The sequence below is a fragment of the Bombus vosnesenskii genome, unplaced genomic scaffold (assembly GCF_011952255.1).
Source record: "Bombus vosnesenskii isolate JDL3184/JDL3185 unplaced genomic scaffold, Bvos_JDL3184-5_v1.1 scf7180000013574, whole genome shotgun sequence".
Classification (NCBI taxonomy): Eukaryota; Metazoa; Arthropoda; class Insecta; order Hymenoptera; family Apidae; genus Bombus; species Bombus vosnesenskii.
The window spans coordinates 57,633-84,862 of record NW_022883130.1 but is presented as its reverse complement, the minus strand read 5'-3'; the positions used below and the strand labels follow the sequence as shown (position 1 = coordinate 84,862).

The 27,230-nt window shown below is 37.0% G+C and overlaps 2 protein-coding genes across 2 annotated transcripts; one reads left to right on the top strand and one right to left on the bottom strand.

The window, feature by feature from the left end:
- Window positions 1-3,627: 3,627 nt before the first annotated feature.
- On the bottom strand, window positions 3,628-5,403 carry LOC117238614 (piggyBac transposable element-derived protein 4-like). The gene has a single exon (XM_033503638.1). It carries the CDS (start codon window positions 5,401-5,403, stop codon window positions 3,679-3,681), a length of 1,725 nt encoding a protein of 574 aa, XP_033359529.1. The 3' UTR covers window positions 3,628-3,678.
- A 489-nt stretch (window positions 5,404-5,892) lies between these two features.
- Window positions 5,893-7,949, top strand: LOC117238613 (venom protease-like; the record flags this gene model as incomplete). The annotated part of the gene is made up of 5 exons (XM_033503637.1): window positions 5,893-6,067; window positions 6,550-6,852; window positions 6,965-7,066; window positions 7,138-7,289; window positions 7,618-7,949. Coding segments are annotated over 5 exons (897 nt in total), but the record flags the coding sequence as incomplete, so codon positions are not given.
- Between the last annotated feature and the right edge of the window lie 19,281 nt (window positions 7,950-27,230).

The following is a 27,230-nucleotide window of genomic DNA, read 5'->3' as shown; positions in this document are numbered from 1 at the left end:
ATGCTACAGGAAAAACTTTTTCCAACGGATTGAGATGCGACAAGCTTTTAAAGCTATGACGCGAATCGAGCGTTTGTCTACAAGAGCGCATTTTCGGTGGATATATATGTCGAAATGACATTGGGGATAGGGTTGTCGGTGTTTGAGGAGTCTTCATTGAAGGTAGCCATCGTTGCGGTGTAACGAAGATACGATTTATTGACACAGGTATGTGAGGTGGTATGGTGATAGATGCGTAAGGAACTACTCTTGGTGTTTTTAACGAACAATAGTTTAATTAGAACTAATCAACAATCAAAGTTAACAATTAACAATTAACAATTACACTTAACAGACAACTGGTAACAACTAACAAATAACGATAGACACCGAGAGATCATTCGACGCGTTGCTATGCAAATAGTACCGAGGAGTTACACATTTAATGGCGTAAGACAGACTGCCTGCCCTTTTGTTTCGGATCGCGCAGATTCTTCCCTTCGTAGCCCATCGATATCCCCCACTAGCGTGCATTCATTAGATGTGCCGCCAGTGCTGGCACGTGTATGCTCTTCCGGGAATTCGGCGGAAAGAGTGTAAAGATATCGATGGTACATTGGGCACGTCGGTGTTGCGCTTTGGCGGCGTCGCGCTTTGCATCCGGAGCCGTTGAAAAGTTCCGTGGACCGTGCCGCCACATATGAATAACACAGGTTTGACAATCTACCACGGCGGTGAGACGTCCGCGACACTAGTGACAGTGGTCTCCGGTTCAATAACGAAACCGCGGCCAACGGGATGACAGATGGGCGTTCTCGCTGAATCTAAGTCTGACTCGTAAAAATAATTGCTGAGCGTAAAGACGTTACTCTTTGGTCGACGGGAGCGCGTAAAAGAATGCCCGTCCCGTCCCGATGATGCCACAGAGGAAAACTATAATGGGGTGTGTCTAAGGACACGAGATCATCTCGGTGACAAATAACAGGAATTACGTGCTGGATGCTAGAGGACCTCTATTTGCGCGTTCAATTGCTCGCGTTAGAATTTCATGGTTCGTACATCCTATACATCCAATAAATTTTGGAATATTATATATTGAGAAGCTACATTGAAGATTATTGTAACGTAAAATTGACACTTGGATTGTAAGAGAAAAGAAGGCTGAGTCGTAACCCAACTATTAATTTTCTTTTATCGAACTTTATTATAAATTTAGCACTTACAAGAACAGAATGGCACTGAACCGGAGAGAAAGGGGCTGCACAAGAACAGAAACTAGAACAAGAACTGCCCGAGCTGGCTGAAGTCTCGGTTTATATGCCTTTTGGTTTGAGGATGCTGAGGGGCTTGGTGTAGGTTATGATGTGGAAAAGTGTTCGAACGTCGGAGCTCGATGTCTTATCTCTGTTGTAGGTTGAGATGCGATTGATGTCACATTATCATGGTCATGTGATTGGAATAAAAGGACCTGAATTTTGTGATATTCTTATCCAGTTGGATAATATAACTGGGTATCTTCACAGTAAGATAGAATGTCGTGGTTTATACGATCTTAACATTGTTCCTTTGAGTGATTATGGAATGGTAACTATTAAGTTAGACAACGACACAGGCATTTCCTCTGACGTAAAAAATCTGGTAATGGTAAATCATAACTTAGAATATACTGATTAGTTGCGTCCTAAGATATTTGCTCGATTCCGGGAACGTGGCAACGAAGGGAATTCCATTCGTAGGAAAATACGGAGCATCCGTGGCTAGAATATGGCAAAGAAGAGATTGATTCCCGAAAAAAGAGTAACGATGTGTCAGTCTCTCTCTCGAGTGCGTATATATTATATACAGAGAGGTAGGACATACTGTTAACGTATGATAGCGCGAGCGTGAAGTATCACTGTTGGAGCATTGCGAAATTTTCGTAAAAATGGGCATCGTTGAGTGGCATCTCTTAGTTAACCATCAAGCGTACAAGTAGAAGATTCTTAAGATTTACGTGATTGATTTCTGATAATTCGGTGCCTACAAATCAATGACTTTTAAGATGAATTATAGTTGCACACGCAAACACGAGCAGTTTTCACCGCAAAGGTTACTTTTATGTAATGTTGTACGCGCGAAAGTATTCATTTCTGTTACCACGCTATTGCTGTTTTGTAAATTTTAGTAGCACAACTATCGGTAATGTGCGATAAAACATGCTATATAATAGATAATTGTAAGTGAAATGACAAGGCGATGGTATAAATAGGTACTTCGACGAAAGTTGGTACAAGTATATCTACGATTCTCAGGAGTAAGTAGTGAGGTAAGTAGGAACGAAATATACAATAAGAATTGAATTTATATAGAGTATTTTGTTATAAATCTTCCTATGTACCTATAGAAACGTGTTTAATATTTACGAGTATCCAGATTTTTCTATTAAAAGTTATCTGAAATTAATGATTTTCCTGATTTGTATCTTTCTCCTAAGTTCCTTGTAGTCGTTTTACTAACTCAACAGAAATCAACGTTAATTTTACAAAAAGAGCTATGGTGCTTTTTAGCGATTTGCACAAATGAAAATTTTGAAGCTTGTCACTGCGACGAGTTTGATCGTTCTAGTGTTATGCTAAACAATTTTCGAACATGAAATTACACAGAAACGTATGTCGATGATATTTGTCATTCCTACGATCTATTTCACATGATCGTGCTACCTGTCTAATGCAAATTCAATTTATAATACGAACTCGGTTTCCTTTATTGTTGTCAGTCTTTCTAAATCGCCACAGTTTTTCGCTCTTTGTTGCAAAACATTGAATCATAGTGTGAACCAAGTTTCTTTTATTAGATTCATTCATCGTTATCAGTCCTGCGTCTTTTCGATTCGTCACTTTTTTATTTTAGGACGATGACTGACTTCAATATACTGTTCGCATGTTTGGCGTTAACCTTTTGAGTGCTGGATACTCCCGGCGAAAGCAATCCGCGTGGACGGCACGCGCTTAGCGGTTGCGATGATTGAAGACGGTATACCTTTGTTGCTAATGTGAATTGTGTTAATTGAATACGCATGGCGGAACTAAGTTATAATTGTAATTCCTGTACACCAAATGAAATAAAACTAGAAAGTTATTTTCGAACATTACTTATTCTATTAAAAACATTAAAATGTAAAACATATTTAAACTTGAAATTGTGTTAATAAATCTAAATATTCGAGTCCAAAAAAGTATGGAAAGTTCTTTACGTATATTTTAAACAAAGAAATATTTAGTTTTAAATCACATGCGTATTATATCTACACCAGATTCATTTCACAAAATAAAAACTTTTATGTATATTGATAAAATTAAAATTGTTTAATTATTTTTGTTTGGACATGTATAATTTTCTGTGCTGGGCTGGGTTAAATGCGCAGTAGAGATACTTGTATGCGGGTATCGGTGTGTGGAGGTATGTGTGTGCGCGGCGTTTCGAAAACAGATGAATGTAAACTATTCAGTGGGTTATAGGTCGAGTATAGGAGAAAGTGCCGAGACGCGCGCAAGTGTATATCCTTGAATATATAAGAAATCGTCCATGAAATAAGTATATAACTATTCTAATATTAATTCCAAGTGTAAATTTAGTGTTCCTGTAACATTATTTCGGTTTCAAAGATCCACAATTCTCAACAATTTTCTAAAAACTTTGAGCAATTCAAATCCACTAAAATTAGAAGTTCATTTGGGTGTGGTAAGTCTCAAAACAATCGATACATAAACCGACATCGCATTTTCTGCATTCATATCGCGTATCACTTCGTTTTTTATGTTTCGCGCAAACAACGCATTTTCTTCGTGCTAATTGTGCCTTGTCCGTTTGATTTGAACATTTTGATAGAAAATGTCTCTCTGTTAAACGAAACGGTATATCTTTCGAATCTTTTTTACCACCTCCCACTACGCTTCTACTTTGTGGATATTTCCGTAAAGTGTCTTTTACCAGCGCCGAATGAAATTCATTAAATTTTTGTTTCGTACCAGTAGAATTTTTGTATAGGATATATGCATTGTATATTGCTAAATCTAGCAAACGGAAAAAAAGTTTCTTATACCATTTTATGGTTTTCCTTGTAGAATTAAGTGTACTTAAAACCATATCAACTTTGTCTACAGCACCCATGTAAGAGTTATAATCTGCAATACACGATGGTTTGGTCTTCTTTAACCCTGTTCGATAGTTTCGTTTTTCCGTTTCAATCAACCTAGCTGCGTGTACAGTAGATAGCATCCAGACATCCTTCTTGTCACGCCATTTCATCGCCAATAAATTATTCGTAGATCGGTAACAAATTTCACCTTTCTTCAAGCTTTCTTCCATACGGGGCATTTCGCTCCTATTTTTGCGAACAGTTCCGAATGCATTGGTTTTGTGCTCGTGTAACAAAGTATATAAACGTGGGCTTGTATACCAATTGTCCGTAATTAACGTATGACCCTTCTCAAAGTAAGGTTGAAGGAGCGTCATAACAACGTTTCCAGAAATCCCAATGGTCGAAGTACTTTGACTTATTTCTGTCTTTTTTCCAGTATAAATGATAAAATCCAATACGTAATTAGTTCTACAGTCGCAAAGAACAAATATCTTGATACCAAACCTGCTTCTCTTAGAAGGTATAAACTGCTTGAAATAACATCTGCCTTTATATGGTACGAGGCTTTCGTCGATGCATAGATTTTCATATGGTGTAAATGACTGTGAAAAGGATTTCTTCAGTTTGTCGACTACTGGTCGTATTTTTATTATCGGGTCATCGTTTATTACGTTATGATCATTGAAGTTTAACATTTGTAATAATAACATGTACCTGTCTCGTGCTATTATTTTCCGGAATATACTGGTTTTCAGCATTTCATCGGTGGACCAATACTCCCTCAAAGAGAGTTTCCTTACCCGCGACATTAGCATTGTAGTACAGAAAAATCCATACATTTCGCAGACTGAGGCATTCTGCCAATTGTTCAAACGCGAATTCGTTTTACATGCTATATGATCTTTTACATACTTGAAGTAGTTGTTCGTCTGTTCGGTAATTTGAGAGACCAATTCCTCCGAGAAGAAAATTTGGAAAGCATCAAAAGGTGTTGACTGTGCGTTCAAATGCACTTTTACTCCGGAATTTCCATCGTCAAAGATATGTAATATGGGCGTCAAATTCTTCTTCGTCCACAAGAACATTTCCGTCCGTTTACAGTTTTCGATATTTTGAGTTAAATGCGGATCTTCCTCCTCCGAAGACGTACTCAATGTTCTACACCATTTTCTATTTTTATTTCTACGTGTACCTAATCCATTATTTATATAGTTTTCCACATATTCTTCGGAGTCCGATGAATTGTAATTTTCATTTATTTCACTATCGTCTCTTGTAGTATATTCTTCAAGGTTATTCGACATTTTTTAATATATTAAAGATAAAAAGTAATACAATGATTTATATAAACGTTAAGGAGGTTGAAAATATTGATAAACACATATATGGGTCCTTAGTCCACACAGATAGACTCTCGCTGGACTCGTATATGCGTCCATAGCACTCAAAGGGTTAATTGTCCTGCATTCATCGGTTCAAGCGGGGCGCACTAAAGGTTTGCACTTTAAGTTGTCTTTTTCCATACTACAGATTGCAGTACGATCTCGTCACACAGCCTTTATCAGTGAAAAAAGCGAAGCCACGCGTGACCACATAAAATTGAAAGGAACACGTTTGATTTTTTATTTTCGAGATGGTCACGAAGTTAATGGTCACGAAGTTAATGGGAAAATTCCACCTAAGTATTCGCCTCTTCACCGGTTTTGTTTCTGAAAAATGCTTCGTTAACTTCGCGAATATTCCAACGACTCGCTTCACGTAGAAAACAAACGTGATAACCAGGATAATCGTGAAACAACCAGCGAAGACGAATTAATTCATCACTCTACTGTCAATTCTCTAAATATAATAACTTCTTTCACTATAAATGTTTTATAGCAACCTCGGATGTGCCCTTGCGTCCACCACACTGTGGTTTTAGCAACGTTACGCATACCAGGGTGGTTGGCGGTAAACCAGCTAAACTTGGTACGTTTTATCCATTCCTTTCCGATCAATAATAAGCGATATAATATGAAGGTTGAAATTGAAAGGCACTAAACAGCACATCAAAGTACGTTTCAATTAATTCAAATAATAATACAACGGTTTCATTGGTAGTAACTTTGTTTATTAACTTGAATTATTTCCTCCTTTTAGTTCATGTTAGAAAGAGTATGTTTTTACTTGAAATTAAAAATCGACATACGAGTAATGATACGGATGGCGATGAAAAAGTGTTCGGGAAGAAATTACATATTCGAACTTTAGAGTTCAGTATATTTCAAGTGGAAATTGTATAGAATTAACTAATAAGTGTTGTTCCATTGAAGTCAAAATTCAATTTCTCTCTTAATCAAATTTCTATTTGAGAGTCTGCATCGTCGAATGTCCAATGGATAACAATAATTTCTAACTCATCACGCGAGAAAAAATTATGTATGTTCACAACTATGTCTATTGCATTTCAGGTGCTTGGCCATGGATGGTTGCATTAGGTTATCCTAATTACACACACCCAGATGCGGGACCAGTATGGGATTGCGGAGGTTCCCTCATATCGGCTAGACATGTTTTGACCGCAGGGCATCGTGCAGATGACGAAGATTTGTACGTGGTTCGTATCGCGGATTTAAATCTAAAACGAGATGATGACGGAGCGCATCCCATTGAAATGGGGCTCGAATCTATACTAATTCATCCTGATTATATTACCGGGCAACCCTTCCATGATATCGCTATTCTTAAATTGGAGAGAGATGTACCATTTTCGGGTATGTCGTCAAATATTGTTGAGTTTCTAAAATTTATGCTATGGGGTATTACTATACTATCATTGCTTTTGGTTTCTTATCATTTCTTATCATTTATTTCCTTACTTTTCAGAGTACATACATCCCATTTGTCTCCCCATAGAGGCATCCCTTGAAAATAACAAATTCGAGGGCTATAATCCCTTCGTTGCTGGTTGGGGAGCATTAAACTTTAGTAAGTGATATCAGTTTTATGATAAAATGAAATACTTTCATTCTTAAATATCCTTCCCATTTTCTTTGTAGGTGAATCATATACTAACGCATTAATGGAACTGCAACTGCCAGTGGTTACCAACGCCGTATGCGAGAAAGCTTATGAGGATTTTGACATAACTATCACCAATAAAGAAATATGCGCCGGCGGAGACCCTCGAGATGGAAAGGATGCTTGTGGAGTAATTACATTACAGATTTACTATAAATTATACGGTGTCTGAGGACATGTCAATTCGAATCAACATCAAATCAACGTCTTGAACATAAAAAATAATAGATAAACACAATTTAATAGTTTTGCCCATTTCTCACACATCATTATGGTCTTTAATCTAATTTCCTTCTAATCTTAATTTTTTTCAAAATACATATAATATATACATTCTAAATTGGAATATTTCAATACATAAGTCAATAATAGATTATTACTGTATATAAGTATAATTTCAATACAATTCGATTGAAATATTTCAGTAACTGTGATTAAAAATTTAACAATCATTTCAGGCTGACAGCGGAGGACCACTGATGATACCACAGCAATTCACCTACTATCAAATAGGTGTTGTGTCATCTGGTCATGAATGCGGCGTACCTGGTTATCCGGGCATTTACACGAGAGTCACGTCGTACCTCGACGACTTCATTATCCCAGTGTTGCAAAATTATTAGTATCCCATAAATATCATTTTTCGTGCACGAAAAATAAAGTTGGAATGTATTATTGTGGAGATAAGAGGCAGCTCAGATTTATATTGTCTTTTACGTCAAGAATTATAGTCTTAAAATGCATGAAATGTTACTTTGAAACGACACTAACTTTTTACGTACGCTATATTTGCACGACTTAGATACGTAGAGATGATAAACGAGCATTTATTAAATTTTTACTAATTATATTTAAACTAATTTTGGTAATAGTAAACCAACTTTCTGAGAAGTTCTGTAAATTTTGTTTTGGATGTATTGAGGTGATATGTCGTGATAGGGTCGGAAGGAAAACTCAGATTTATTGAACGATAAATGTTTATTCACTCTAATGTCAATGAGTACACTTGATGCAGGATTCGCGATTGTATTCGGTTCGCGAATGCGCGGTTATAAGATAGAGCTTGGATAGCTACGATTCGAGATGCGCTGCGAGTGCGGACAATGATTGCACGAGATGTCGAGAGCTTAGATAATTATTCGACTCGAACCGTGTAAGTATAACGATCGTGATATGTTGACTCGCGGTAATAGACTGACTTTTTGTCGCGATGCTGCTGCGGAGGAAGACTGCGTTGGGATGTGCCTAAGGATGCGAAGGCATCGGATTCGTTGAGAAAAGCTTTGGTTCGAAAGTGAGGAAAATGTACGTTAATGTTTATTGGCTAATTTGTGTTGGTCGTTGGAAAAGGATGCTAGCTGCCCTTGAGAGGGTGTTGCTAGCGGGCAGCATCGTACGTGAGAGATGGCAGATTTCTCGTGTGTCCCCGTGGTAGGTGGTCGACTTCGAGACTGATAAACAAAGACTGTTTGTCTCTTTGGAGGACCTTAGCTAAAATAAATCCTAAGATTTATAGCGGTCCTTAGGCTAGCTGGAAATATTCGGTACGAATGTATCGACATCTGGCAATCATCTTGTCCGCAGGTATAGGGTCTTTATGTCGTGCGTCACGCGACGTAAACTGTTGGGAAGTTTACTGTCAAGTGCCGCCACAGTACCCCCTTACCAGTGATAACGTTTTATACATTTTTTGATAGATCTTACGTGCTACTTATTTAAAACCTGCCTGGAAATAATCAGGAAAGCGAATTCTCCTGCCCGAGCGCGTGGTATACCGACTTCTTGAGTCGTCTTCGCGTTGCTGTGCCCGCTCGGTGTTTTGCGTAGTTGTGGTTTTAACCGGTATAAATATGTCGTGGGTTCCTGCGCTAGTTTCTAATTGTTGTTGTTCGATGTCGTCAGATACAGTAAAAGCGGGTTTCAACCGATCTAGGGAGACTATTACATTTTTATTATTTATTTTGATGGTAAAAGTCTTTTTTCCACGCTGTATAACCTGGTAAGGTCCGTCGTACGGTGGTTGTAAAGGACCTCCGCTCGCGTCGTGGCGTACAAATACATATGGTGCTGTTTCGAGCTCGCGGAACACGAAGGTTTTCTTCTCGCCGTGTCGCGTAATCGGGTGAGGCCTGATTTTCTCTATTTGCTCTTTTAAACGGTTCGCGAATTCCGTATTGGCCTGTTGCATCGTTGGTGCGAAGAACTCAGTCGGTAATCGTATGCCGGTACCGTAAACCATTTCGGCTGCCGTCGCGTTCAGGTCCTCCTTGAAAGCGGTTCTTATGCCTAATAAAACAATTGGTAGGATTTCTACCCAATTGCTCGTATTGTGACATTTTATTGCTGCCTTTAGTTGTCGGTGTAGGCGCTCTACGATCCCGTTGGACGCGGGGTGATAGGCTGTTGTGCGTAAATGCTTGATGCCAAGCAACCGGCACAGTTCATTGAGGAGGTTTGATTCGAACTGGCGTCCTTGATCGGTCGTTATTTTTAAAGGTACGCCGAACCGAGCTATCCATGTGGAGAGGAGGGCTGAAGCGACGGTTGTTGCCTCCATGTCGGCGATGGGAATGGCTTCGGGCGAACGCGAAAAGCGGTCAATACACGTTGGACAATATCGGTAGCCCTGTGAAAATGGCATCGCGATAATGTCTATGTGTACGTGTTCGAAACGGCCTGCTAATTCTCCGAATGTTCCGACGGGCGAGGATACGTGCCTGGTGACTTTGCATCGTTGACACGGGATACATTGTCGTGCCCAAGTCCGGCAATCTTTATTTATGGATGGCCAAATGAAACGCGACGTCACCAGTTTTTGCGTTGCGCGTATCCCTGGATGGGAAAGTCGGTGGAGCGAATTAAATACATCGCGTCGCAAGGATTTCGGCACGTACGGCCTTACAATGTTGTTTGATACGTCGCAATATATTTCCGCGTCGTGCTCAGGAAAGCGTATCTTCTTTAATCGTAACGCGGTTGTGTTGGAATTTACGATGTCGCGGAGTTCGTTGTCGTTTTCTTGCGCGACGGCGAGAGTTTGGTGATCCACCGACTTCCCTATCGCGTCGATGCGTGACAGAGCGTCGGCTGCGTTGTTGTCTATGCCCTTTATGTTTCGAATGTCGGTGGTGAATTGTCCTATGTAGTCTAAATGTCGGAATTGTCGCGGCGAACATTTTTCTAATTTTTGTTTGAACGCGAAGGTGAGAGGTTTATATATATATATATATAGGTCGGTATATATTGTAAAGTTTCTGCCTTCTAAGGCGTGTCGAAAATGTTTGACTGCGGTGTATATTGCTAGTAGTTCGCGATCATACGCGCTATATTTTTACTGAGCGGGGGTCAAAGATTTCGTTGCGAATCCTAGCGGTTGTAATTCGTTATTCGCGCGTTGTTGTAATACTGCCCCTATTGCGTAGTCGGACGCGTCTACCGTGAGACTGATCAGGTAGGAGATCTGCGAGTTCTTGTCCGTTACGAATATGCGGCGAGATGCCAAACCGTCGTCGTTTGCCGCTTTTACGGACGGCTGGTCCCGTTTCTCGAATTCCGCGAGTAAGGGAGTGTGCTCTTTCTCGCGCTATTTCGGAACTGTGCGTGATAGTAACGCAGTCCGTCTTGCCGCGGCGGATCGCGAGGGCGCGAACGGCGGCGGAATTGCGTACGCGAGCGTGATTGTGCTCGTGCCCTGCGGTGTTCGTTGTTTCTTTGCTCGGATACTAGCGGTCGTATCTCGCTCACAAAGGCGTCGATTCGCGCTAACAGCTCGGTGATCGAGTTGACGACGGCTGCCATAGCGTCGCCTAATCCGCTGTTCTGGCCAGGTGGGTGGGTTATCCTAGGTAGTCGGCCTGCGCTGGCCGCGACGATCTGTCTTGATTCTGAGGTGGCTTCGTAAATGATATCGGCAATTTGTGTGCGGGTTTCCGGGTCTTTGTTCTGTACAGAGGCTAGGCAGCTCCGTACGCGCGACGGAAGTCGACTTTCCCAGACGATGAGGATGACATCGTCTGTTAACAAATTGGCGGCTAGGCTTCTTAGAGCACGGTAAAACTGAGAGGGCTTCCTGTCCCCCATTTGTTCGTTTTCGATTACATGTCGGAGTCTCTTGGCGCCCGACTCTCCCAATCTCTTCATGAGCTCCTTTTTGACGTAAGCGTAACGCCCGGTCACCGGTGAGGCGTCCAATACGTCTCGAATTAATCTCGCGTGCGACTGGTCGAGATTCGCTATGACGGCCTGGTATTTTTGTTGGTCACTCGTGATCCGGAAAGTTTTGAACTGCAATTCCAGCAACTTGAACCACAAGTCAACATCGTCAGGCCAGAACGGTGGCACGTGGAAAGGAGCGTTTATCGAGCGTTTATCCTTGTTCCCGCCGGCCGTCGTACGTTTGGAATGGGCGTTAGTGGTCATTTCGAACTGATTTAGATTCAGGGTGTTACGTTTCACGAGTACTATCACGGCCACCTCTTTCACTGATAACCACGTCGGGGTCACCACTTTGAGGGGATATGTCGTGATAGGGTCGGAAGGAAAACTCAGATTTATTGAAAGATAAATGTTTATTCACTCTAATGTCAATGAGTACACTTGATGCAGGATTCGCGATTGTATTCGGTTCGCGAAAGCGGTTATAAGATAGAGTTTAGATAGCTACGATTTGAGATACGCTGCGAGTGCGGACAATGATTGCACGAGATGTCGAGAGCTTAGATAATTATTCGGCTCGAACCGTGTAAGTATAACGATCGTGATATGTCGACTCGCGGTAATAGACTGACTTCTTGTCGCGATGCTGCTGCGGAGGAAGACTCGTTGGGATGTGTCTAGGGATGCGAAGGCATCGGATTCGTTGAGAAAAACTTTGGTTCGGAAAGTGAGGGAAATGTACGTTAATGTTTATTGGCTAATTCGTGTTGGTTGTTGGAAAAGAATGCTAGGTGGGAGAAGGGGGGCTCGAACCGTGTAAGTATAACGATCGTGATATGTCGACTCGCGGTAATAGACTGACTTTTTGTCGCGATGCTGCTGCGGACGATGACTCGTTGGGATGTGTCTAGGGATGCGAAGGCACCGGATTCGTTGAGAAAAGCTTTGCTTCGGAAAGTGAGGGAAATGTACGTTAATGTTTATTGGCTAATTCGTGTTGGTCGTTGGAAAAGGATGCTAGCTGTCCTTGGGAGGGTGTTGCCAGCGGGCAGCATCCTACGAGAGAGATAGCAGATTTCTCGTGCGTCCCCGTGGTAGGTGGTCGACTTCGAGACTGATAAACAAAGACTGTTTGTCTCTTTGGAGGACCTTAGCTAAAATAAATACTAAGATTTATAGAGGTCCTTAGGCTAGCTGGAAATATTCGGTACGAATATATGGACATCTGGCAATTATCTTGTCCGCAGGTATAGGGTCTTTGTGTCGTGCGTCACGCGACGTAAACTGTTGGGAAGTTTACTGTCAAGTGCCGCCACAGTATCAAGAGAGTAATTAAATATTCCACTTAGATCGTATACTTCTTGTATGTACATACAAAATTTTCCGGCTAATCTAAAACACTTCATAAGATAGAGAGCTTCTGGAAATTCGGACACAGAGTGTGCATAAAATACAAGATAAGTCTCGTGTCTTTCAAAATTATTTTTTATTCGCTAAAAACGTCCTGTGTACTCATGCAATCACATGCAACCTCGAAACATCACTTATTTTTTATCACTTTCCAATTCAATACACTGTTTCTGCATTTTTGACTTTATGTAAGAGAAATTTCCATTCAGCCAAAGGTATACTTACAGATTACAGATTCCTATACGACTCTCAGTAAAAATTTATCCGCACTCCAGATAGTTAAAACTTCTGTCGACCGTATTGATCCATCTGCACTCTTCGTATGACGTCAATATCTGTTCAGTGCTGCTGCGTAGGTTTCATTGTGTTACGTCAATTCGTTTGTGACCGTTGCGCGAGTAATGGCGCTTTGCAATGGTGATTTGCAGGAAAACAGTGCAGGATGCTGTGATTCGTTTCTTGTGGTCGGAGGTTATGTTTGATGCCTATATTTATCAAAGATTTAATGCACATTATGGAGAAAGTGTTTTGTCACGAAGTGTGTTTGAATGGGCACAAAAGTTCAAAGAAGATCGCACAAGTGTTATGAAAAAACAGCTGGACGCCCGTCCACATCCACGATGACAACATTGAACGTGCTCATGAACTTATGCTCTATGGAATAGACGAGTGACACTGGATAATGTGGCAAATCATTTGCAAATCAGCCACGGCTCTGCTTATGCAATAGTGCACGACAGATTTGGGTTTTAAAAAGTTTGTGCGAGATGGATGCCGAAAAAGCTGATGAAAAGGTGAAGACGACGATGCATTCGTGGTTCGCAGCTCAGCCCAAAACATTTTTTAATGAGAAAATACGAAGGTCCTTCAGCAAATGGACAAAGTGTATACAGAAATTGAGTGAGTAAATAAAGTGATACATCAAAAAATGATGTATGTCTTTTTTGACAATTGCTTAAAATAAATTCTACACCGACAGAGCGGGTAACTTTTTACTCACCCTTGTAAGACACTTAAATTTCCAATCTATTATGATGAATAAAAGAGGTTATACTATTAAATCTAATTGTATTTTGTTGCATGAGAGTACACGTGTATGTGATGTACATTACCTTTATATCCCCTTGAACGCTTCAATATTGCGCATATATACTATATTTTGTACAGCTTCTATAAAATTTTGTATGTTTGTTTAGGCTGTTAATCTAGAGGCTGGAGTACAAAGAAGTGGCACAATGATGTGGGCTGATGACATTTATAATTATCAAGGAATCACCCCTACATTCGCTCAGGTATATATCGTTGACTATAATGTATTTAACATATATGATTGTTAGAATATTAATAATTAATTTTTAATTCTATCAGAATTTTAATGAAACTGTCCCTTGGGAAGGAAGAACTGATACCTTGATATCACGGTTTGTACATCCTATATATACAACAAATTTTAGAACATTATATAACGAAGAACCAGATCGTCGTGGCCATGTGATGTGAATAAAAGGACTTGAATTTGATGATATTTTTATAATGTTAGATAACATAACTAAGTATCTTCACAGTAAGATAGGATGACACGGTTTACATGATCTTAATGTTGTTCACTTGAGTGATGATATTATAAGGAAAAGTGTAATATCATAGGTAGGATGATTCATAATTTAGAACTACTAACTCATGTATGTATTAAAAATTAAAGAAATATATTAAATTTTATAGGATATTTATGTTTAGTAACCAGTAATTCAGAGATTGGTATTCATGGTTACTATAACGAGGCTGTAGAAACACACCCTTTCTTCTATGCAAATGGTCCTGTATTTATGTCTAAGCCGATAGACCATAAGGAATGATACCGTATCACACCTAATCAAGTGCCTTAAGAAACATCAACAGGATATCACAGTAATCCCTTATCGACTGATATGTAAGTAAAAGTTATGTGTCATTGTTATACACAGTTATGTGTTATTGTTATACACAGTTATTTATCATTTTCTATTAATTCAGTTGTAGCCACTACAATATCTATGACACTGGTAGTAATTATAAGAACAATAATGATGTTCTATAAGAGGAAATGATGATTAGGAACAAAAACTTACAGGTAAGTCAAAGTATATGTTATTTGCCATTTGAAAAGAAAGTTACTAACTTAGAATTTTTTGGTAAATAATAATTGTGCAAAATATATTGGATTTCAAATTTGTCAAAAATTGAAATTTAAGAAGCATTGTAATAATATAACATTAATATTTTGATTTTTCAGGAGATATCATGCGGTGGATGGATAATATGTAAAAAATATTAAGCAGTATATGAATTTTCATATTGCGTAGAGATAACAAAAGTGAATTTTAAAAAATGTCGACATGGTAATAAGAAATAGCATCATGACAAAGAATATATAAACACAGTTTCATTTTTTATAAATAAAAATTTGTTGTTCCAGATTTTGAAATATAGTGAAACGTTTAATTAGTATCTTAATATCTTTAAATAATTATTATTTTAGAATCAATTGTAATTGTATCATACGTACTTTTGAATTCGTGCAAGAACATATGTAATTTTGAAGTAGTTATTATTAGGAAATTGTTAGACGCGAACAGTATGCGAAAAGTTAGTATGTAGTGTAATAATTATCAATCAAAACACAAGAATTAAATTCTTTAGGAAAAAATTTCCGGAATTTCTTATTCACATGATTATAAAGAAATCAATAATAAAAAGGAGCTGCTTTCTAATACTTCTCTTCCTTGTAATGCCTACTTTAATAATAACGAGGTTCGACTTTTTGTTTTTAGAGGGATATTGGAAAATTTGAAAGTACAGTACCATTGGGAAGAAAATCACGATATTGAAAACGATATTTGCAAGTAAATTTCCCAAAAATCTGTTTTCAAATTTTCGCTTTCTATTTCACATTAAAAGAAAGGGCTGCCTTCTTTTTCTGCAAGACAAAACAAACATTCTGAATCTCGTATCAACGAATGATGTCAATAAGTTATTTTTCTTTTCAGATTGAACAATATTCCAGATTTATTCATAATTTCATACTACGCGAAGAATAGACTTTCATTGGTATATAAAGGAAATATTAAGTATAGGAAAACTCTTTTTCGTTGTAGGTGACATATGCTTCACGGTTGAACGTATTTTTGAACACATATAAATGAAAAAGTACTCTTATGGAGAAAAAGTATTGATACCTTCGATTGACATTAGATAATGTATATAAACTTATGAACAATCACTATCAGTTTGTATTTTAGGTGCACACGCAGATTTGTTGGAGTTCTTATAAAATGTACTTCCTGTACGAACGTTTTATTCTTCCAAATTTTACGATACTATGTCTCATATAATAACTATATGGATTAAACGTAATATAAATGATCCGAAAATAGACTCGAACGACATTAATTGTCTTTCTATTTATACCAATATCGGAATACAAGTAAAGCTGGAGCAATAGTATGCAAGAATGGACTATTTATTATTTTAAACCAAATCATAGCATATTCAGAATGCACAGTATTATCATGAAATGTAAATGAATCAGTTGTAAACGAACGATTTTACTGTAAAATCATTGCCTCCTTTTTTTCATCTGAAATATAGCAGCAAGTACTCATTCTTTTGATATATAATAAAACGAGATATCTTTATAAAGTTACATATGTCATCACTGGTAACTGTTATCTCGTATGACACCAAATATACCGTTAGTATGGAATGATATTTTTATGAAGATATACTTTAATGATAGATTTTATGAATGAAACGTTATATAAGAAAAATTATCTCTTGTTATTCTATGAAGTGTAGTAGCTAATGAAGATTAATTTTACGAAGTATTAGAGCAAAAGAGAATTAAAAAATTAAAAAGATCTAAATAAGATTGTTCGTGTGGCTTAATTATCTCAATTCTGGTACACCACTTGTTACATTCTAACTAATTAGCGCTAAACAATAACTTGCAAATATTAAAGATATTAACACCTTAATATTAACACCTAAAGGTTTTCAGGAAATTTTATAATATTTGATTATTGTATATCTAGTCATTGATTGATAAAATTTCTTGTATAAGCATAGATCGAGGTTGACGTCATACGCAGATTGCATTACAGGTATCGTTTTAATTTATTTTATGGCTAGAATCATTTGAATATTATACGAATAATTATTTCCATTCGAACGATTAATAAATCACGTATCTATAAAAGATATATTATGAAAAAGACGTGACGAAACAAAAAAATATTGGAAATTCCGTTGTCATTAGATCAATTATTTTTGCAATGATTTTTATTTCCATGTAATTACATATGAAATGGGTAATTCATTAACATCTCCTCGAATCGAATATAATTCGTTACACTTCACAACGATTCAAATAATGGACGGGAAATATATAATAACTTTCCTGTCCTTGCGTTAAAATAGTACTGTACAAATCAGATGATACAGGAAATACCCAAAAAACCCAATTACATCCACATTGCATGACAGCACACTTGCAATGGATTTTTGTGATTTCAATGTCACAGACAATGACACAACTAATCAGAACACGTTCGAGGCTATAGACATTGAAATTACCGCGTGTTTAATACGTTTAAAGCATAAATCTAAATTTCACGCGATTATTTCTTTGTACATTGTGAAACTCTTAAATTATCTTAATCGAATAAATAATCCTAATGTAATAAAACATCTTGAAATAGACCTAGATATCTGAAACAGAAACTCGAAGGATAAGAAATCCTAAAAGGTACTAATCCTAAAATAACAAACTCCTAAATAATAAACAAGTGATAAAACCTGTTATAAATAATAAACCTTACCTGGAATAATCAAATCCTAACTAATCGAAAATAAAATAAGGCAAGCAATTCTTAATCTTTCAAGTAATTTTTCCGAAAACACAGAAAGATAGAGAAATTAAAAAGACGCAGCACAAATTGCAGCACAATGAAAGTTTCAGAGCGATGAATACGATCGTATTAAACTAAATAATTTTCAAAAGTGAAATTACACTGAAACGTATATCGATGATATTTGTCATTTCTACGATCTGTTTCGCTTGATCGTGCTTCTTTTCTGATGTAAATTCAATTTATAATACGAACTAAGTTTCCTTTATTATTATTAGTCCTGCGTCTTTTTAATTCGTCGCTTCTTTTATTTCAGAACAATGACGGGCTCCAAGATGCTGTTCGGATGTTTGGCGTTAATTGCTTTTCTGCATCCATTAGTTCACGTTTGTACTTCGAGTAGTACAGCTCAAGGTTTGTACTTCGAGTTGTCTTTTTCCATGCACTTCAAATTCCAATACGATCTGGTCACGTGGCCTTCGTACAATTTCGAAATTTTACCTGTTTGGTAATCGTCAATGAAAAAAGAAGTTATGCGTGACCTCAACACATTGAAACAATTTTTATGATTTTTTATTTGCCGGTTGGTCAGCAAGTTAATGGAAAAATTTCACTTAACTATTCGCGTTAATTTCTTCGGTTTAACTTTTGGGAAATGCTTCGTTAGCTTCGGGAATATTCCAACGATTCGTTTTACGTACAAAATAAGCATGATAAATATTACATCACGGTAATGAAAACTATTGGCGTAATACCTAAGATAAAGATGCAGAGACATTCTTAGAATTTCTAATGACACCTTTATAGATTTCTCGTTTAAAATGATCACTGAAAATTTTCCTAAATTTCCAAGAATTTATTTATCACGAGGTAAAGAAAATGTGTATTAGAAAGATGAGATCGAAGGTTTACCATTTTTTCAATTATGGCGAACGCAATATGTAATCAATGAAAATTTTATATTTTCACGTTGAAAGTTTCTTCAGATAATTATTATCCAGATGATGACTAACTCTTACGAATTAATGCGTGTCTGTAGGATGATCCGGTAGACTTGATCCGCTTTTTATATCGAAAGTTGAGCAATCGGTGACGCGTTCTTATACACCGAACCGCGAAAAGCAAAATTTCATATGATCTCACCAATTTCGGATGTCAGTCAAATCAGTCAAATCAGTCAAATCAGTGAAATAATAAGTTCGCGTTAATATACACGTTCGATTTTTGAAAAGCTTGTGTTAAAGTACTCATAAAATGACATTAAAATCAGAAAATTAATAAAGATTATCATTTTTCCTCTGTGGTAGTTTACATATAACATAATGCAACTAACATGTCACGATTAATGCAAAATAAATAAATTACTAATATAGACATCTTTTTAGTAATTTGTATAATCGTGAAACGAATTGGACTTTTTAAAGGCAAATATTAAAGGAAACATGGAATTGATGCCAAATCTATCACAAATATTATTTATACTACTTATTTGCGCAGTTTGAAGCGAATCAAATTGATGAAGGTTTCTTTGTTACATGTTAATTTACATTTTAAAAGACATAACAGGCACGCTAATTAGTTTGCTTAAGATACTTTCGAGATACCAAGTTAGACGCGTTTCCATGAAATCATATCAATTTTACCATGATATTTTTCTATCAAGCATGCAATTATAACCGTATCGTTGATCAGTGCATACAATTATCCATGTACATTCGTCTTTCCGAGTACCGCGCTTCAATATTGCTAATTTCAAATTCATACATTAATCTTCGTAAATGCTTGAAAATGCTATATAACTGTATCAGCTTCTGTTAAAAACATTTTATAGTAAAATCTCTATAAATTTGTAATATTTTTTAGACAATTTGAATTCATTATATTATACATCATACATTCTAGTCATTTCTAATTAAGTTACTTTTGCGATGTTTAATTACATTTTATGTATATCCTTATAACTCTCTCCGTTACGGCGCGTACGATGGTCCGTGCGCCGTCTGAAACTTTATACTATATACTGATCTACTACATACTATATCCTATAAACTGAATCCTTTGACGTAATCTTAATAGCTTGAAGGAATCTCTAACCCTGTAAGTGTTTTCGGTTTATGGATGGTCCTTAGAACAATGCTTAGGCTTATTGCGCACTCTTACAAATAACGGAGAAAGCGGGTAGTTATTTTTCCAATAAACAATGTCACCCACGAGCCACGTTGGTAGGAGGCTTCCTCCTCCTATCTTCATTCATTAACGTTGGCTATAATCAATGGGCACCCTCACTTTCCTAACGAAAAGTGTGAACAACGAATCCGCGTTCTTCGTTCAGAAAGCACACCCACACTGAGATTTCCTCTCGTGGCGGCACACGAGAACGCAAATCTCACCACTCGAAACCAACTAGTGTCGGACGACGGCAGCGCAGTGGTTAGCGCCATAGAGTACAAACGTTCGGATCCCGGGTTCAAATCCCGGCGCCTCGTACTTTTCCAAAGTCCGAATTTTCTTCCACGACATCTAAATAAGAAGAAAATACAGCAGTACTTCATCCCCGGCAAGCGATATCTACAGCCAGCAGCCTACAATTATCACGGATATATGAAGGAAGACGGAGAAAAAGAAGAAAAAAAGTGTGTTTCGTCCAGAGCCTGCTAGTGGACTCATCAGTAAGACTTACCTAGCAGGTTCAAAGCTATGTACATGGCAGAGACATTGAAGACGGATTCCTCCCTCCCACGGCCGGACACTGTATCCAAGGCCGGTCGGATCTCCTACCCTCTCTTGCGGGTATAAACAAAATAACACCGAACCGGAGAATAGGGGTTGTATGAGTACAGCAACTAGAAGAGGAACAAGAACTGCCCGAGCTGGGTGAAGTCTCGGTTTATATACGTTTTGGTTTTAGGATGTTGAGGGGCTAGGTGTAGGTTATGATGTAGAAAAGTGTCCGAAGGTCGGGGGTCGATGTATTATCACTGATGTAGGTTGAGATGTGATTGATGTCACACTCCCATGGGCAATTTTCAGGCGCTACAATCATCCTCTTCCCTTTCTGTCACTTCATCTTGCCTTACGCACTGCAAGAGGGAGAACGGACGAGTAGGGTAGTCAAATAAAGAAGATGGAGAAGAGAGAAATAGTGTTTCGTCCGAGATCTGCTAGTTCGGACTCTTCAGTAAGGCTATGACCTAGCAGACCTTTGCCTTAGACACTGGGATAGAAAAACTTGTGTTGGAAGTTATATTTATCGAAACAAACAGTGTCAATGTGACCACTAGTGTGAAAGCATTAACATCGCTAGCCCTATGTTGATATCGATGGCCCTCTGGTGACAAGTGTAAGTCGTGTATTCTACGAACGTGTAATTTAAACTAAACCATTGTGATGAGTTATAAATAGATTGTACATTTATAGTAAATATAGAGTGTAGAAATACACAGATTGCATCGAATATAATGTGCAAAGATATTGGAAATAAGGTTTTTTTTTTATATTGTTAAGGATTAACGTAATAAATGAGTTATGATACTTAATTGTATTGAATGAAAGAAAGTTTTATTCAAGTTCAATTTCCATAATTGTATTTCTGTAATAGTGTTAAATAAAGCTACGAATTTATATAAACATCCACGGTCTAATCATAATAGAGAATCTGATATAAACAAAATTAGAAGAGTATGAAACAGAATATCGGCAGTTAGTGAATTCCTGTTTACATATCGTTAACGCCATATATGTTCCAAAGGAAAAAACAAAAGAAAGAAATGTACACTGTAATGTTTCTGGCCTGATGTTATCTTCCTTTTTCCATATTTTTCACGTACGCAGCATCGTGATGAATCGAACTGTTGAATCTCGGTGACAAATAACAGGAATTACGTGCTGGATGCTAGAGGACCTCTATTTGCGCGTTCAATTGCTCGCGTTAGAATTTCATGGTTCGTACATCCTATACATCCAATAAATTTTGGAATATTATATATTGAGGAGCTACATTGAAGATTATTGTAACGTAAAATTGACACTTGGATTGTAAGAGAAAAGAAGGCTGAGTCGTAACCCAACTATTAATTTTCTTTTATCGAACTTTATTATAAATTTAGCACATACAAGAACAGAATGACACTGAACCGGAGAGAAAGGGGCTGCACAAGAACAGAAACTAGAACAAGAACTGCCCGAGCTGACTGAAGTCTCGGCTTATATGCCTTTTGGTTTGAGGATGCTGAGGGGCTTGGTGTAGGTTATGATGTGGAAAAGTGTTCGAACGTCGGAGCTCGATGTCTTATCTCCGTTGTAGGTTGAGATGCGATTGATGTCACATTATCATGGTCATGTGATTGGAATAAAAGGACCTGAATTTTGTGTAAGATAGAATATCGTGGTTTATACGATCTTAACATTGTTCCTTTGAGTGATTATGGAATGGTAACTATTAAGTTAGACAACGACACAGGCATTTCCTCTGACGTAAAAAAATCTGATAATGGTAAATCATAACTTAGAATATTCTGATTAGTTGCGTCCTAAGATATTTGCTCGATTCCGCGAACGTGGCAACGAAGGGAATTCCATTCGTAGGAAAATACGGAGCATCCGTGGCTAGAATATGGCAAAGAAGAGATTGATTCCCGAAAAAAGAGTAACGATGTGTCAGTCTCTCTCTCGAGTGCGTATATATTATATACAGAGAGGTACGACATACTGTTAACGTATGATAGCGCGAGCGTGAAGTATCACTGTTGGAGCATTGCGAAATTTTCGTAAAAATGGGCATCGTTGAGTGGCATCTCTTAGTTAACCATCAAGCGTACAAGTAGAAGATTCTTAAGATTTACGTGATTGATTTCTGATAATTCGGTGCCTACAAATCAATGACTTTTACGATGAATTATAGTTGCACACGCACACGAAAAATTAATTCCGTGAAATGGAAGTGCAATCAATACGGTTTATCACGAAATAATAGCACAACGACGGTACATATTGGTATTGACGTCAGCTTCACAAAATTTCTCGAGTATCGCGGTCGACTATTTGGGTTAAGAATTCATTTTCAAGGTTCTACAAGCACGAGTATCTTATGGATATGAGATTTTCAGTGTACATTTTAATAATCATATTTCATATTGCATGCTGCGGTCCGAGAAAAATCCGCAGTTACTATTCTGTTAATCCCTGCTGCTTTTAAAGACCATAAGTAGTCGTCCGTAAGGTTTAAAAGGTTTCGAGTAGATTTGTATTACGTATTTTGTCTTCTAATTTTTAAAGAGAGGGTCGTGTTTAATTAATTGAAAATGACGAAACTGTAATGGGACATTATTATCAAATATTAAACGTGGTTCCATTGGGTACTTTTATGGTCTTTGCGAGATATATATGCATTATACGTTGCTATTAGCAACGCGTAGCGATGAACGATGGATCGTTATCTCGTCTCGGTTGTGTACATATCAGTAATGCACAGTACTCGTACTAAATATCTTACAAATTCCATACAGATTTTCAGATTAGTTTCGAATAATACCAACACGACCATGATAGTCACAGTACAGTATTAAATAGTGCCACTATGCATAATACACTCCTAAAATGTTTCTACAAATATATTTGTCCGAATATTTTTGTCAGCTACTATATCCTAACCACGATTTATTAAACAATATATAGATTTAAAAAAGAATATATAACGACATTACTTGTTTAGGATAGATTGGTTTAACTTGTATAGTTTTAATAACTGTGTAAGATCAAACAAGAACTTATCGTTAGTTTGGCGAGATTTGATTACACGAAGCAACATAATTGCTTTGAAACTCAGGACAGAAAACAATGTCAACCGGTAGACGCGTTTGTCTGGTGAACGTGTAACGCGTGAATAATAGATAGCGACAATCACGCGAACGCTAGTTACAGCTGACTTGGCTTACATTGTAGCATTCAAACTAGAGTATACGAGCCGTAAGCGCTATTGAAAGTTGAAAGGCCGACTAGTGAGCTTCACCCTATCTCATTTTTTAATCAGGCGATGGATCGACGAATCGTATTGATTTCGAGAATTATTATAGTTCTGTGACAATTTTAAAGCGTGGTTTGTCTAATCTTGTCTCGTTAGCTACAGACTCTTTGGCGAGCAGCCTGAAGCTTGATCCAGTTTCGAGAAAATGAAAAATTCGTTTCTTCTCTTTGCTTCCCTGTTCCTTCTTTCCTCCTTTTTCCCTTTTTACATCGCTTTGTTTTACATCGCAATTTACATTTATTTGTAAAGTTTGAATCTCCTCGATATTGAAGATGTTGAAGCTGCAAGTATGTATTTCATTTTAATCCATTCGAGACCGAGATTTAATTGTAAGACGATACCTAGGTGTCGGTACGATCTGAATGTTTAGTTAGAATGATTCTGTGTTTTACTCTCTCCAGGGTATCCTTTTCATACTTTGATTTTAAATCTATGACAATCTTAAATAGTATGCTTCATATTTTTAAAATATAAAATTATATACTATGTTATTCTATAATGTATTATGCACAGTTATATATATATATATATATATAATAATTCTATATTGAAAAAAATATGAAATTAACATGATATATACATTACTACATAAGTTATATATAAAATATGTATATTATACCCTTGCCTACTGACTGATATGAATTTCTTTCGGTCTCGAATGCGTTAAAAGAGAGCGCAAAGAAGTCGAAATTACTTATTGTAATTAGTAAAACGACCTGAGAGGCAGACAGATACAAGAAAGAAGGAATATTATATTAGCGGCATTATCATGTTTTTGCTCTCTTTAAGTCTTTCATCGAGACAGACAATCTACAGGTATTAATCGACCAATTTCTCCAAGCTGATAACTTCGAATTGATGTTTATATATAAGAAGTGTTATGTGTTAATCTGTCTAAATGTTTAAAAGGTGTTATAAATTAAATGTTGTTAAACGATACGTAATTGCCTTTTGATCGTAAATTTTACTATCAAGGGGTCTTTTATGTATGCGTAATCATTGTGAATTATAACAATTTATGTGATCGATATTAAAGGTGTTTAAAAGCATGTATTTTTTTCTATATTATTATTCTCCTATATTATTATCCTATATTATTATAGCATTCCTATATTATTATAATATCCAATTACATGTTGATACACAAGATATACAGATTATTATTTATAACGTTTTGGTTTTCTTAATTGAGTCATTCATTTAGTACAAATGATAAGAAATTAGTAATAATTCACAAAAAAGGATATTGTAGTAGAAATATTATAAAAAAACATTTTCTGTTTTAGTGTAGAGTTACTCCTTCTTACAGACAGTGTCGTACAAATCTGTACGTCTCTGAGAAAATGTAGGTATCCGAGCCCTTACTTCCTCAACAACTTTTAGATCTGATAGAAAAAAGAAACATACGAAGTAATAAGTAATGCTTACTAATAAATTCAACAAATACAGAGGAAGATGGCTAAATCGATAAATTAACGAGACTAAAAATTAATTACATCATGGATCTCTCGCTTTTAATTTTAAGCTGTAAATTACCGATATCGGTGACTTTTTTTTTTTATTTATTTGTTGAAATTTTTTTTTTTTTTTTTTTTTTTTTTTTTGATATCGGTGACTGCCATATTCTCTTGAGTTTCCAAATCGTAAAGAATCTTTCCCCAGGGATTGGTCAACCAATCAAACCAACCAATTACTTTAATTAATGCAAGCTGTACTCGAGATTCGCGCATCTTGTGTAAACACACCGGGTCAGACAAAAGTTTTCATTCATCCCAGTAGAACTTTCGTAGTCCTTGAGGACGAGTGTCGCTTCTCGTGCATCTAAAGTTTCGTTCAAATTAGCCGATTTATTTGAACTCGATCGACTGGAAACCTCTTTGTCACTGTGAATTTGTTACTTAATTGATACTCTTATACGCCTTTGTCCTTTAAGCTCTTACATCCATTTTTAATTAGTCAAGTCGTTTGACTTTTCACAAGTATTTTGAAACTATTTTACTAGCTCGAATCTACTTTTTTTACTTGAGATTATCTGCTATTTTTATTGAAATGTATATGTACGTATATACACTTTTGAATTTTAGCCTTCTATTATTCTTATATCCTTTAAACGTCATTTCAAGCTTCAAGCGACTTTAACTCAAATAGCTCGATTTCAAGTTCTAACGTATACTGTAAAGCACACTTGCGAAGTGAAACAGTAAACACGATATGAAAACTCTCTCCCTAGTAAGAAATCGAATATCCAATTTCAATCGTGCTTCATCGATGAAGCATCAATGCTACGTAGAAGCATCGTGGCAGCCGCAATGCGGATCCGTTGAACAAAAATTTCCTGGCACGATCGTTTTCGTAACGCTATTAGCCGTTTCAGTATCAGGGATGTTTTAAAAATCCGTATCGGATTGTACCATGAAGCGCAATAGCGCTTCGTTTATTTATTTACGAGAAGTGCCGATCAACTCGATTGCACTGCTCTTTTTTTTTGTCGAAACATACCGTTCAACGCGTTCACGCTTCACTTCATCAGCTATATCAGAAACGTTACACTGAAGAGTCAAAAGGTTGCCAAATATTCGTGCTTTACCTTTTGTTTGTGTGACGTTCTGTAATTGGTTTTCCAATTCAAGAGGTAATTTATACATTAGTTTTTTCTTTATTTGGTTTACGATTATTTGAAAGAAAAGTAATTACGAGAGGAAACTCTGATATGACTAGCGACAAGCTACGTTCGGAACCGAGCGCGTTGTGAATTGACAATCGTAACTAAACATCGCGACACAGTTCACCACACTACGCGTACAGCATGATCACGCTGAGTGGCGTTGAAACGGTTAACGTAACTGCGCGTACGACCGTCGAATGGCAAAGATATTCAAGCTGAGAATCGTTTTCAGATGCTATAGACGACAACTGTACTGACTTTCAAGGAGAAACCATTCGACATGGTCTTATGCTTGTGCCGGGACCTGCGGTTTGCAGTCTCTGCATCTGCTATCATTCGAAGCCGAAGTGGTGCCAGGTGATCTCGTGCAAACCGCCCGTAGTGAGTATATGCTCATTATTTAAACACTTAACACAACCAGAGAGAAACTAAAGCACACCGTTAACGCTTGCACGCTGGTCGTTAAAGCACATGCTACGCGAATACGGTACACAGCGATTCATCTAACTTGCCTTGAATTACTTTTACAAAGAGAAACATGGACAGGAATAATTTTTTGTTACGAGTCGTTTAATTTATTCGTTCGTTAGGACGATTGGTCTGACAAATTCAAAGTCTTGTTCCGTATAAATATTTTTAAACAAGCACGTCATAAGCTTTGTATATTTTTTCTATCGCAACGAAACTGTTCAGAGAAATGTTGAAATTATTAATTACAAAAGAAGACATTTACGTTGTAAAAATGTTAGCGAAAACATTTGTGAAAAAATTACTTTGTTATAAATTCTACAGAAAGAAATATTGAAAATCACGTCCCATTTATTCAGTTGCACGTATGAAAAGTATATTGCATTCGCGCAAAAAAATCCCTTAAGGATACATATTTTATAATAATTGGAGTGTCAAAGTTATTACGCGGATTGGCGTACACGT

What these genes read in the sequence shown, in the direction of transcription:
- LOC117238614 (XM_033503638.1), bottom strand. Translation starts at nt 5,403, where the DNA reads ATGTCGAATAACCTTGAAGAATATACTACAAGAGACGATAGTGAAATA.